At 43.3% G+C, this 14,476-nt stretch overlaps 1 protein-coding gene across 3 annotated transcripts in view; it reads left to right on the forward strand.

Moving 5' to 3' along the window:
* Positions 1 to 14,476, forward strand: part of rhea (Talin_middle and talin-RS domain-containing protein rhea) — a 908,869-nt gene that overhangs the window by 800,687 nt on the left and 93,706 nt on the right. For all 3 annotated transcript variants that reach the window (XM_037423602.2, XM_037423603.2, XM_075891790.1), the window contains exon 50: positions 2,443 to 2,567. In XM_037423602.2, the coding sequence (XP_037279499.2) occupies positions 2,443 to 2,567 (125 nt within the window). The remainder of the gene's footprint in view (positions 1 to 2,442; positions 2,568 to 14,476) is intronic.

Below are 14,476 nucleotides of genomic sequence, written 5' to 3' on the forward strand. Positions count from 1 at the left end.
ATACCATTGTATTTTTTTTCACTAGAGGAAATTAACGACATGTAAGCCATGCTCATTGCAAAAGCCTTTTGACTTGCAAATGATCCTAGAAACAAGCTGTGTTAGGTAAGAGGTGTCAGGAACTTTTGATTTTAGCTCCCAGAAGTGTTACAATATCTGGCAACTGAAATCAATTGGAAATCGAATCCAATCTAAGGCACATCACTCACTCGAGCTATGGTCTCTAAGTCTGGCTAAGCTGCCATTTTTGCACCATCTCGAACTTGGCTTTATCTCATCTCGGCGAACTTGGCACCATCTCATCTCGGCGTTATGCATGCACTGGTGCCACTCATGGAGAGAGGCCTGACATTGTAGGAAGGTTTGAAGCACTACACCAAAGCAGGCTACCTATGCCGAAATGTATAGTGTATGAGGATGTTAGTACTTTTCCAAAGCATCTGCTTGCACTTGCAAAACTGGACTTTTCCCTAAAAAGTCACAGCTTTGCCACAAAGTCGGAGCAATGAACGTGGTAGCACCAAATTGGAAGTTCACGTACAGAATGGCAAGCAGATCAAAACGTGCCCCCCGTTTCTCATGCACAAATGACGCTCGAAATGTACTCACAGGTACAGATGAACGCGAACGAGCGTCTCAGTTGTTACTTCACTGTGTCTGAAAGCGCACCATATTCGCAAACAGAGGCTGTGCAACAATTGCAGTGACCTTTGTGCGCTCGGTAACTACAACAGAATTGTTCTGGTAAAACCCAAAGGTCAGCCAAGACCAGTCCTTCCCACTGCAAGATAATGGCGCACGATCGAGCCTACACCCTCTTATTCTTTACGCGGGCCAATGTACGTGTGAGAGATGAGAGCCGCCGCACGCTCACTGCGCCATCTTGCTGATAACGCTGAAAACACACTTATTTCCCCTTCCCCCCCCCCCCCCCCCCCCCGAGATGCCCACCAACAGTGGTAAGTGGTAGATATAAATAGCGTGCCGTTTGAATGTCGAAGGAGGTATTTCTCGGTGGCTCAGTGGTTAACGTCTCGCATTCACAACGCAAAGGTTCCACATCAAATTCCGTGTGCTGGAGTCTTCTTTTTGGATTTTTTCTTTCTTGCGTTTTCATATATATACACGTATGTATACATATACGGTGCATGTCAGCAATGCCGACGACCATGTCGACGACGAAATTCAGTTGAGAGTGTCCATATAATTGCTATCGCAATAACATTACAATAGTTGCCTGTTTTTCAGAGTGATTCTTCCAAGATTTTTTTTTTTTTTTTTTTCAGTGAAAGAGCTTGAGAGTGTTTCGGGAAGCTTTTCTATCAAGGTTTGTGAAGCACTTGGTATAGACAGAAGCCATGAGCATCAGAAAAATCTTGTGAATAGATGTTAATGACACATCACTTGAGGCCATTAGACGTGCAGCTGAGAAATTCTTTATGATCGGGAAACTGAGTCGCAAGTGTGGTTTTGAGTTTACGAGCAAGTGTTGCAAGGTTATTGTGAATATGTTCCTGAAAATCTTTGAGAGAAGTCCTCTTAGGTGTGCTCTTCTTCGAGGGTTGTTATGTTTCGACCCCAGAGAGATGTGCCTTGGGAGAGATGTGCCTTAAAAGTTCGATTGACAACAAGCTTCTTTCTGGGTACAAGGGAAATATTGTGTTGGCACAGTTATACATACTGCCAAGGAAAAATCATGAACTGGAAAACTGTGCAAGAAACGTTTCGACGTTCTCTTCGTGTGTCTTATGCACCATGACTCAATATTACGGGAAGTGCTGAAAGTTCTTCTCTCGCTACAAAACTCGTAGCAAGAGAAAAAAAAAAGATATCGAGCTACAGAGCATGCAAGAGAGGAAGAAAAAGCTCAAAAAAGAATTTCAACTCTTTTGCTGGAGTCGGTGGATTGCTTTTTGGAAGACGCGAAAGCAAGAAATGACATATCTCGTCAAGGCCAACACTTTTTGTTGAAGAGTGAAAGAAAAACAAGGGAAGATAGCTGCTTTTAACAAAAAAAGTTGTGCTTCTTTCATGTTCAAAAATAAGATTACTTTAACTGCTTGAATATTTTTACTTTTGCATCTTTGAAATCCTTGAAATTTCAGCCAAATATTGTATGCAAGCCCTGTCTTGTAAGGTGCCTGAACTGATTTTGTGTTTAGTTCAGCTGAGGGTAGAAATGCACATTTTGACTTTGTGAGAACAGATTGTAGGCCAGCACTGATTGAAATGTAAAACTATATTTGCCTGTGGAAGTTGCATCGATGCCGCGAAAAGGCAGTGAAGGAAAACAGCATCGATGGCCAGCCAGAGACAGTCATTGCCTCCGTTTCATCAGTGCTGGCCTGTAAAGTGGCAGGCACATGTAAAGGATTTAACATGCTTCGATAATACAGTTGCCACAATCATGCAGGCTCAGGTGTGATGTCATTGTTGCTGCAGGCACTGACTGGGCCGACCCAAATGATCCAACAGTCATTGCAGAAACAGAGCTGCTGGGCGCTGCATCATCGATTGAAGCTGCTGCACGGAAGCTAGCCAACCTGCAACCACGTAGGAGTGTCAAGGTGAACACTTCTTTCCGTATCTGCTCCCCCAAACTGTATTTTGCTGCACTGTTTTCTAATGCTGAAATGTCTGCGTATTGATTTTTTTTTTTTTCATTTTTATGAACTGTTTCACTCCTGTAGTGTTGTTGGTCCACAGAAAACGGTAACCTAGGCCTAGCCGAGCACCTGAAGAGCCCGAAGTAAAACCACCAGTTGACACTGAACTCAAAAAACAATCTTTGTTCTCCTTAGCACAAGCACTGCACAGCTAGGAGGGGGTATCACAAATCAACACAACTATGAATTTTACTATGAATTTGTCCTGTTCCAGCAAAATCCCCATAAACGCAATGCATTAAAAACCCTAATTTTTCCATTGCCATTTTACATGAAACCACATTTTATGTTGATTCAGTCATTTAACGAGGGGCCAAATACAGTAGAATCTCGATGATACGAATTTGAAGGGAGCACGTAAAATATTCGTATCAGCCCGAATTCGTATGAACTAAAAACAACTTAAAGCTGATAAAAATGATGAACAAGAACTTCACTGGCAACTACATCTTGCTGAAAAAAGTCCTTGATATTCTTTTGAACTTTCCGGTCTTCACCGTCTCTTAATTAAGTGCTGCGGTTTTCTCGCTCATGCTGCGGGTGCAGCGCGTTCACAGTTGATATCAGAGTGAGCGAAAGCGGTCAAATTCATTGGAAAGTCACTGGCTTTCCTGCTTAAGCAGCCGAAAAACGGCGCTGCCAAGTCAACATGAATAAAAATGAGTCCTAAAGAATTCGCATTGGAGAATTCAAGGGAAAATGCCAGCACTGCCGGAAAACCACTTCCGCGCCCGCCGAAAACATTCGCATTCGTTCTGCTCCTCGTTTACATGCCACTCCCACCGCCGCCATCGCCGCTTGAGAATTTATTTCATTTTGCCCGTTTCTTGAGCACTGAAGTTTGTACCGAGTTATAATTATGCATACAAGGCCCTGAAAATAAACAGTTTATACCTTTACTAATGTTATTTCGGAAGACACACCAGCAGAAATGACACGAAAGGACTTGGCTTTTTGCTCGCCTTTATGTTTATCCATCTTCCCCTCACCCTCTGAGTAGCCACAAAAGCAACTAAAGACACGGTTGTGGTTTCCCTCATATATATATTTTTTTTCTCGTGTAGGAACTGAGCAGGAAACTGCTGAGGGGAATGGGTCTTTTTTAGGAGGCCAGCCTGCACAGTGGTGACGTCAAGCGCACTTGAGGTTCCTTTCAAAGAATTTTAACTGCAGTGAAAGTTCGATAATACGATTCTCGGTCACACAACAACCAGCTTCTCAGAGCGGATCGGTTTGGTCCCGGTGAAATTTCTACAGAGATAATGTATTAAAGACCTTGGTTACGTTGTCCAAATACTCATGAGGGCAAAATATGAACTTGCTTTTTGCACATTAGCACTCATAAGGTTAGACAGTCAGGTGGAACAGGACGTCTGTCACTGCACGTGCGCACATTATCATCGCAACCATCATCACTATCGCTCTCATCACCAGCAACACTATCATCATCTTGTTCCGAGTCGCTTGTCGTTACCAAGATAGCTCGCGGCTGTTCTTCTGATGAAGCTTGGGGCGGCAGTTATGCTGGAACAAAGAGGAAAACAGGGTTATGCTGTGACGCTGTCCTGTTTCTAATGGGTAGCTCTGGGGTCTCTGTACTAGGTTTAACACTGCCCCTATTAGGTTTTCTGGCCGCACCCATATTTGCTGTCCTACTGAAAGCTGCCTGGCCTGATGACACTGATTGTAGCTCCTTTCTCGCTGCTTTCTTTTGTAGGATGCGTTTGTCAACTTTACTGTGTCTTTTGGAGGCATGTTTGGGTGTAGCAATTGTTCGTTGCTGGGGGCCATCAACCCAACAACCCATCAATAGCTGAACCGGAGCCTCTCCATGGTGGCTCAGTGGCTAAGGTACTCTGCTGCTGACTCGCAGGTCGCGGGATCGAATCCCGGCTGCAGCAGCTGCATTTTCAGTGAAAGTTAAAATGCTATAGGCCCATGTGTACAAATTTGGGTGCACGTTAGGGAACCCCAGGTGCTCAAAATTTCCGGAGCCCTCCACTGCAGTGTCTCTCATCATATGGTGGTTTTGGGATGTGAAACCCCACATATCAATCAGAGCTGAACTGGGCTGGAACCGTTGATGCCTGGTGTATCCCTGTAGCATAGAAGAGCCATGTTTTACCTTCGTGAAGAGGTTTCTGACAGTCTTGACCATTCACTTTACTTTCCCATTCGACTGGGCGTAGTGAAGACTGCTTGATGTGGAGAAAAACCTATATGAGAAAGCAAAAGTTGTAAAATCTTGTGACAAGAATGGTGTGTCATATGCAGGCAAATATCTTTGACTATCCCATGGCAGGCAGATGTTCTCTTTAGCTCATTCACAACAGCTTAGGTGGTTGTGCTTTTCAAGGTTTTGGGTGCCTTGAATAAACGACCAGGAAGAATTTTTGCCCACTGAAGTGAAATAGGTCCATTTTGAGAAGTTGCCATGAAAGATCTGGAAGAGGTGTCGGTACAAGTGGCTTAGCAAAGTCAGCTTGTTTGAGAGCGCATATCTCAAAGTTGGCAACCAGACAGGCTGGGCTATAATACTGAATCTTGTGTCAAGGCTTTGTTTTGTTACAGCCTTGATGTCCCTCATATAGTAGCCCCAAAACTGTAAATCAAAGCTACAATGAAATCACGCAGCGAGTACCTTTGAGCAGTATGCTGTCGCAAACATAAAGTTGATCAATCACCAACGAATACTTGGAGATCTGCAACGGCAGCTTGTTTTTCTTGAGGCAACCCCTACTGAAAGAAGGGGATTTATACCTTGCAGTTCTGGAAATAATGTGTGTCGAAGACACACATTCTATCTAGAGGCTCCAAGTTCAGGGTGCGCCTATTGCGCGGGGTGATATTTACAAAAGTTTTGTTTCCCACTACAGTATAAGTCGCGAATATCCGCACTACAGCCGAAACAACCATCATCATAGACTGCACTAGCGCAAATTGTGTTGAGCATGCGGTCTCGCATGTACAAGAATCAAGGCATGCGATGCGGTGTGCATTCAGATTTTTAAAAGTTAACATCGAAATTCTCGTGTTTACAATGAAATGAAAAAAAAAAGTATGAAAAGAAAGTGTCATCGCGAGGATTTGCATATTACATTTCAGGCCACCTACATTATGCGCATTATCACGACTGAAATTTCCTGCGTTGTATGATACTGATCGTTTGATTTTGCGAGCTCGCACTTCATATTGAACACATCGCAAGCGAATCACGAAACATCATTTAGGTGTTACAGCGCCACTGATGCCGCTTTTCCTTCAAGCAGAGCCACCGGAAAGTCTTATTTATTTATTTTATTTATTTGCAAAATACTGCTAGCCTAAAAAAGGCTGTAAGCAGGAGTGGGAATACAAAGATGATATATATACATACTGCGCAAAAGAAAGCGATAACGGCATGCTTCACACTAGGTACTCTTCTACAGCAATAATATCATCAGTTATATCGATCATCACAGCAGTAGGTAACTACACTGTAACCATTATATTCTAAATGCCAGTAATACATACATGGAATAAAAGAATATATGTATTTCCTTACATATAAGGTGACGATACATAAAAGTAGAAACACACAAGTGAACATATACAAAGAAGATTAGTAAACTCGTACATTTACACAGTCGTCAAATGAGCCTGAAGTGTTGAAATGAAATCTGCTGTGGTCATGCGTTCCACGACATCGGCTGGGAGCTCGTTCCATTCCCTTACTGTTCGTGGGAAAAATGTGTTGTGAAATACATCTGTTCGGCAGTTATAGTCTCGTAGTTTTTTTGAGTGATGAGAACGTGTGATTCGCTTACTTACAGGTTGAATGAAATGATCCCTTTCTATTCCTATTTTATTATGATAAATTTTGTATAGGTACCCTAGTCTTTCCGTGTGGCGTCGTAATTCCAGGGGTTCCAATTCAGCCCTTTCCACTAACGTACTTGCCGATGTCCGCCAGCTGTACATATTAAAAATAAAGCGTACCGATTTTCTTTGAACACTTTCCAAGTGGACAATGTTCCTTTTCGTGTGAGGGTCCCATACTATCGATGCGTATTCGATTATTGGTCGGATAAACGTTTTATAGGCTAATAGCTTCATATCTTGAGGAGCTTGGCGCAAAGTTCGTCTTAAGTATCCTAGTTTAGTTACTGCTTTTTTCTTTATGTAAGAAATGTGCTCATTCCACCGAAGATCCGATGTGAGTATGACACCTAGGTATTTAAAAGATTTTACTTTGGATAATACGCTTCCATTTAAGCTGTAGCTAAGCTGTAGCGGTGAATTCTTTCTAGTTATCCTCATGAGAACGGTCTTTTGGGGGTTAATTTTCATTTGCCAGGTTTCACACCATTTCTCAACGTGCTGAAGAGCTTCTTTTAGTTGGACGTGGTCATGAAGGTTGTCAATTCTGTGATAAATTACGCAGTCATCTGCGAATAGTTTAATTTTGACCGGTACCTGGTCAACTATGTCATTTATAAATATTAGGAAGAATAACGGCCCCAACACCGACCCTTGTGGAACGCCCGACCCGACAGCTGCAGGAGTTGAGCAAACATTATCAATTGAAACACATTGCTGTCTGTGGCGCAAGTAGGCCTCTATCCACGATACTAATGCAGTATTCTTTAGAATTGCCCTAACCTTTATTATTAGTTTTGAATGCGAAACACAATCAAAAGCTTTTTGGAAATCCAAAAAAAACCACGTCTATTTGAGATTGAGCATCAATAGCAGCAGCAAAATCATGCACGGTTTCAAGGAGTGCCGTCACTGTAGATTTACCTTTGCGAAAACCATGTTGCCTATTATCAATAAGGTTGTTCTTTTCCAGAAACGACGATATGTGCGCGAAAATTATGTGCTCTAGCGTCTTTGAGCAGGAGCACAGTAGGGAGATTGGCCTGTAACAAGTTACTTGGCGCGAGTCCCCACCTTTCGGTATCGGAATAATTTTACTGTACTTCCATTCTGTTGGTAGTTGAGCTTCTGAGAGCGATTTTTTAAATATTAAACATAAGTACTTGGAGCACCATTCAGCGTACCTGACTAAAAAGGTGTTGGGTATGCCGTCAATTCCAGGAGTTTTCTTTGTGTCCAATTTTAACAACAGTGACAGCACACCTTCTTCGGACACAAAAATATCACTTATAGACGGAGCATCTTTTGCAGGAATGAAAGATGGGTCACTAGCATCATCCTGTACAAATACGGAGCAGAAAAAGCGGTTAAAAGTCGATGCTAATTGTAGTTTATCCGACACGTTGCCACCGTTCACAGTAAGGTTTAACTGCGATTTTTGCTTTGAGGAAAAATGTCTCCAGAATTTAGCCGGAGCCGTGTAGAGAAAGTTTTTTAATGTCACGTTGAAGTAGTAATTTTTAGCTTCAGCGATACTGTCCCTAAGAGCCAAGCGTATGGCACACAGTTTCGATACATTCGCAGGAGAGGGGCGTTGCCGGCACGTTTTTCTTATCCTTTTCGCTTTGCGCTCAAGGCGAACAACTTCCTTAGTAAGCCATGGTTTTGAAAATTTTTTTATGCTTTTACTTTTTATAGGGACAAAATCTTTGATACACTTAAGAACGAGATTTTTGAAAAATAGCCATAACTCATCGATACTGCAATCACTTGATTGATAGAAAGAAAGAAAATTTGAGAACGATTCATCCATTGCATCCAAAATGCCCACGTCATTTGCACGTGCGAAAACCGGGACAACACGCACTTCGTTTTTCTTTTTAGGCACATGGCCAAGATTCAGTGTCAATGTAATCAACTTATGATCCGATATTTCATCGAGAACGGCAACTACGGGTTCTTTACTAAGCAGGTTTCTGCTAACGAGAAAAAGGTCTAGGATAGAATTCGCTGAGTTGCTGATGCGAGTTGGCTCTTTGACTAACTGAGAAAGGTTATGAAAGAAAACTAGATCAGTTAACTGTTCTGCAACAGTGCTAAGAGGCTCCGGAATTTCGTTACTCCAATCAATGGATGGCAGATTGAAGTCACCAGCTATCAAAAAATTATTGATGTGGACGACGTTGTCACATAAGAATTGGTTTAGTTTCTCGAAGAATGTACTGTTGTCATTTGGGGGGCGGTAAAATCCACCTACTACTAAGCTGCATTCATTCAGGCATATTTTAGCGATGACACATTCAACACCAGCTATAGGGGAAAGTCTGTTTATATGTAACGTATCTTGGTAAAGAATGGCAACTCCTCCCCCTCGGGAGCTTCTATCATTACGAAGGATAGCGTAGCCTGGCGGGACGATTTCAGAATCGGATATGTCATTGTGCAACCAAGTTTCCGTAATTACGACTACCTGAGGTTTATACGAGAGAATAACACTTTCCAGCACGTCAACTTTATTCACAATACTGCGAGCATTAAACTGGAGGCAAAGGAATGGTTTATTAACGACCGCTGGTCACTGTTCGTTTCTAGTATTCTTGCGCTGAACAAGAACTCTCATTTTTTGGCTGTCATCCCATTCAAAAAGATTGTTTTCAATTTTAATTTTATCGTGAATCAGCTTAACTTTTTTACCAGACTTTCTGATGTCAGTTGTGCTCTCCCACAGGTTTCTTCTTTTCTGTCTAGTGCACGCGGAAAAATCCTCTGCTATAGAAGTTCGCTGTCCTTTTAACTTATAGCCGTTTTTCAAAACATTAATCTTTTCGCGGTAGTCAAATAACTTTAGGATTACAGGCCGAGGTTTGCGACTATGACTACGGCCTATCCTATGAATCCTTTCGATAGACGTTATTTTTGTGCCTAGTACCTCTTCGAAAATACCTTTCACAACACTTTGCTCAAGGTCTGCTTGTGTTTCATTCTGTTTTTCTGGAACGCCGAACACCAAAAGGTTGTTTCTTCTCCCGCGGTCCTCAAGGTCGACTAACTTTTTTTCCATGTCCTTCACTTTCTTGTCCAGAAGGTGGGTGACTGAGGAGACCTCTTTAATAAGAGAGGCTGTCGAGTCGACAACCTTAAATTTCTGTTCAATTTCATCGAGCCTTTTCTGTATCACCTTTTGCCCCGCTAGAATCTCAGTGAGCAATTCTTCGGTGGTAGGACCTGGGTTTGATTCTATATCACCGCAAAGAATCAACAAAGCACATGCGAAATCCTGCACAAACATAGCTATAGCACTGAAACACTCTGGGCATGTCAGCTGGATAAAACAGCGGTTACTGGATTTACAGGAAGACGCAGTGTTACAGACCTGCATGTAGAACAGGAACGGATTAGTTGCCATGTTGACCGTTGGCCAGCTGACACACCCACTGAAGGAAGCCGTGCGACGAGGTACATTTAAAGCCGGGTCCGGTGACGTAGACCGCGCTGCACGTGACTTGATCCCATCTTCAGTGTAGTTTAGCGAAAACCATACGCTGTCGCAGCATGCCGCCGTGGTTTCATCGGTAATGTTCGTTGTTGCTTGAGATGCGCTGGCTTTGGTCACTCCAGCAAAAAGTAGAATCTGCATGTAGAACAGGAACGGATTAGTTGCCATGTTGACCGTTGGCCAGCTGACACACCCACTGAAGGAAGCCGTGCGACGAGGTACATTTAAAGCCGGGTCCGGTGACGTAGACCGCGCTGCACGTGACTTGATCCCATCTTCAGTGTAGTTTAGCGAAAACCATACGCTGTCGCAGCATGCCGCCGTGGTTTCATCGGTAATGTTCGTTGTTGCTTGAGATGCGCTGGCTTTGGTCACTCCAGCAAAAAGTAGAATCTGCATGTAGAACAGGAACGGATTAGTTGCCATGTTGACCGTTGGCCAGCTGACACACCCACTGAAGGAAGCCGTGCGACGAGGTACATTTAAAGCCGGGTCCGGTGACGTAGACCGCGCTGCACGTGACTTGATCCCATCTTCAGTGTAGTTTAGCGAAAACCATACGCTGTCGCAGCATGCCGCCGTGGTTTCATCGGTAATGTTCGTTGTTGCTTGAGATGCGCTGGCTTTGGTCACTCCAGCAAAAAGTAGAATCTGCATGTAGAACAGGAACGGATTAGTTGCCATGTTGACCGTTGGCCAGCTGACACACCCACTGAAGGAAGCCGTGCGACGAGGTACATTTAAAGCCGGGTCCGGTGACGTAGACCGCGCTGCACGTGACTTGATCCCATCTTCAGTGTAGTTTAGCGAAAACCATACGCTGTCGCAGCATGCCGCCGTGGTTTCATCGGTAATGTTCGTTGTTGCTTGAGATGCGCTGGCTTTGGTCACTCCAGCAAAAAGTAGAATCTGCATGTAGAACAGGAACGGATTAGTTGCCATGTTGACCGTTGGCCAGCTGACACACCCACTTCTTGAGTTGAGTTGATCTCAACTCAAGAAGTGGGCGTCTTGAGTTGATTCCATACAAAATCACAACTTTGATCGCCCACGATCACCATCGAAATGCACTACAGTGATTAGGCCTAGGCTACGGCTCAACATGTCGCAGGAAATTTGTGCTAAACAACATGAAGATTGGGCGTCGAAAAGATCGCACTCAAGTATTGATCCAGGAGTAGTGCACGGGATACGTTGTTCATGTTTGCAGCCATGAAATGAACGGCAACAAAAGCCGGCCGAGCTTGTGCAAGTCCGCATAGTGACAGCAGTGACAGCAAAGATGAAATTGTGGGGTGATAACAACGATGCTTGTCCCGATGAGAAACTCAATGTGCACTTGACAACGACATGATCGAGCGTTCTATGAGGAGCGCGTGTGGCCGGCTAGCAGTCAAGCCACACCGACACTAGTACAAAGCCGATGCACAGGCAACCACACTTCTTTTTCACTCGGCAAGCCTGCTACAGCACTACCTCGGTCTTTTCTTTGCCGTGGTACTTTGCAACTGTGAAAACACGGCACAGAACTACTGATCACGGCCAAGTTAATAAAAAAATATCTGATTCCTCGCAACCAAGCGAGGGTGCACCTATTACAGTCGAACCCCTTTATAAGAGACACTGATATAAGAGACAAATGGGTAAAAGAGATATCAGTGTGCCTAAAGTAAAATACGGGTGCATAGGAAAATGCATATGTGGTACATTGCTTATAAGAGGCATCTAATATAAAAGAAAAGAATTGCTACCCGGAGCTTGCTTCTTATGTAGGGGTTCAACTGTATAGGAGTGTACGTATTATGCGAGCAAATGAAGTATGTAGTGTATTCACTATCCGCACTTTGTGCTTGACACACGTCCTGCACATTTAGAGGGAAAATTTCAAATGTGGCGGCCACTATTTATGCATCAGAGAGCTCCAACACATCAAGGAATGTACAGGCCACAGTTTTGGTGCTAAGGAGCAGCAGAGCATCCGTGGGACATTCATTTGGGTTGTTGAGGCGAGCCAGCAAATCAGCTGTTGCCAAGAGCTTACCAGGCACATGAAGTATCTTAAATTAATAAGGCTTTGTTTTGATCCACAGCCTCGCAACATGTCAAGCTCCATCTTACCAAGAAGAGAGAAAAGGGGTTGGTAATCTGTTTCAGTATCAAGTGGGATGCCACAAAAATTGACTGAACCTCCAGAAAGCCCATTTTATAGCCAAAGCTTCCTTTTCAGTTTGGCTATACTGGTAAACTCCCGTTAAGATGAAATTTGTTAAGACGAACAACACAGCAGTGTTTTTTTGGTTTCCCATAAACACAATGCAAAAAAAAAAATCTGCTTAGGACAAACTGCATAACATGCTTCTTCTGTTAAGGCGAACTCTCGCAGTGACCAACAACGACAGGGATTCTGCACAACAAACATGATATTGTTGGTGGGGACAGTCAGGCGAACAAGAGAAAGAAAAATGAAAAAAAAAAAAACCTTTCTGGTGCAAAGACTCAAAACAAATCGAAAGCAAAGTGCTACGTGGAGGGAGAAAGCAAGATAAGTGGAAAAGAAAGGTTGGTGCATAAGGCTGATATCTCCCTCCCCTGTAGCCTGTAGGTGGAGAAAGGACAAGCTTTATCAGCAAAGACAACAACAAAAAGCATTTGTGCTTTCGTATTCTCCTCGCGTTCTTCAGTTCTTGAACTTGAACAAGAGTACATTTGAGAAAAGAACACAAGAACTTAGCCAAAGGGAAAAATGCAAAGGAAAGGGAGCAATAAAAAGCCACATGAAAGTCGAAACAGGAACAAGGATTGTCTGTACATCATAATCACATCAAACGGAAACCACATATGTGGCACTAGCACTCCCATTAGAGGAGTTAGATGCATTGTCATTGCCGTTTAACAGTGGTGACTGAGCACATGTTGTGGTTAGTTTGCATTGCTTTTCATAAGACCTATGTGTGTTATATCTGTTCACAGGGAAATGCAGCATATTGTTATGCGTAATTAAAAGAAGATTATTTTGCACACTAAATATGGCTGCTTTGTGTCTTTTTTGTGTACCCAAGGCTTGTGATCGTGAGTAGCGTAAATGGATACTTTCAGCTGCATATCATTCAGGAAAAGTTAGTGCAGGCTGAAAATAGGAAAATATAAACCTCAAAGAAAAGCTTGCAGTCTTTCATAAGAAACTTGGTGCAAATTTGCTTTGTCGAGGTAGCGGTATGCAATGGAGGTGTACCCAAAAGTGACAGCAAAGCCAGTAAATCAGCCTTTGAGAATGTGAACAGCCAGAATGATAAATTTTTCATTATTTGAAAGAAGATTCTGCTTGTCTCCACCTTTTTATCTTATTCTAGTCATCAAAATAGGGAAACGCTACAGTTTTATGGTTAAAATATTATAGCAATTTATTCATGAGCAAACTTATTACGAACTTGCAAAATCCAGTACTCGTTAGATTAGCCTGAATACTCTACTTGAAGGCATATTATTTATTAAGCTGAGCAAAATAAATATTTTTTATTGTTCTTCTTACTACCGATTATAAGTACACTTCATTCAGTGTTTTCAAGTAACATATTTGAGTGTACCGTATTTTCCGGTTTATAGGTCGCACCCTTGTATAAGTCGCACTCCCCTCAAAATAGCAGTTTTTCTGAAAAAAAAACGTATATAAGTCGCACCGGTGCATAAGTCGCACCGGTGTAGAAGACGCACTTGCTCATCCGACCACCGACATTTAAGTATCTCGTCGTGACAATACATTGCAAAAATGCATGCTTGCGACGGCCAACGCTTTTGCACGTTTCTAGCTATCGGCAGTCACGCGTGCGAGCGCTTTTAAACACACATAAAAACAATACTTTCAGAAGTACCTTTATTATTCCGATAGCTTGGTGACGTTTATTCAAAGCCATCGAAGTCGTCTTCCTCCGAGTCGCTCACGAACAATGCAGCTACTTCTGGTTGCAGTACTGCTGGCACATCACTGTCGTCCTCCGACTCGCTCGAATCGGATTCTTCAACGTCGCCATCGGCCGCGCAGGGGATCAAACCGGCCTTGCGAAAGCCCGCCACAATGGTCTTCGCAGAAATTGACTCCCAAGCGTCACTCACCCATTTCGCCACTTCGCCGAACTCCGCGCGTCTCATGCGCCCCGTTTTTGTAAAGCTGTGTTCTCCCTCCGACATCCACGTTTCCCACGAACGTCGCAGAACTGCCTTGAAGCTGCGGTTGACAGAAATGTCAAGCGGCTGAAGCATCTTCGTCATGCCGCCGGGAATAATCACTGGCATACAGTTCTTTGAACTGATCTTTTTCTTGACAATATCGGTGATGTGTGCCCGCATACTGTCCATTACCAGCATTCCTGGCTTCACGTGGAAGAATCCGTCTGGTCGACGGGAAAAACAGCGGTCAAGCCACACACTCATCATTCCCTCGTCCATCCAACCTTTTTTG

The sequence above is a fragment of the Rhipicephalus microplus genome, chromosome 4 (genome assembly GCF_043290135.1).
Source record: "Rhipicephalus microplus isolate Deutch F79 chromosome 4, USDA_Rmic, whole genome shotgun sequence".
In the NCBI taxonomy this organism is placed as follows: Eukaryota; Metazoa; Arthropoda; class Arachnida; order Ixodida; family Ixodidae; genus Rhipicephalus; species Rhipicephalus microplus.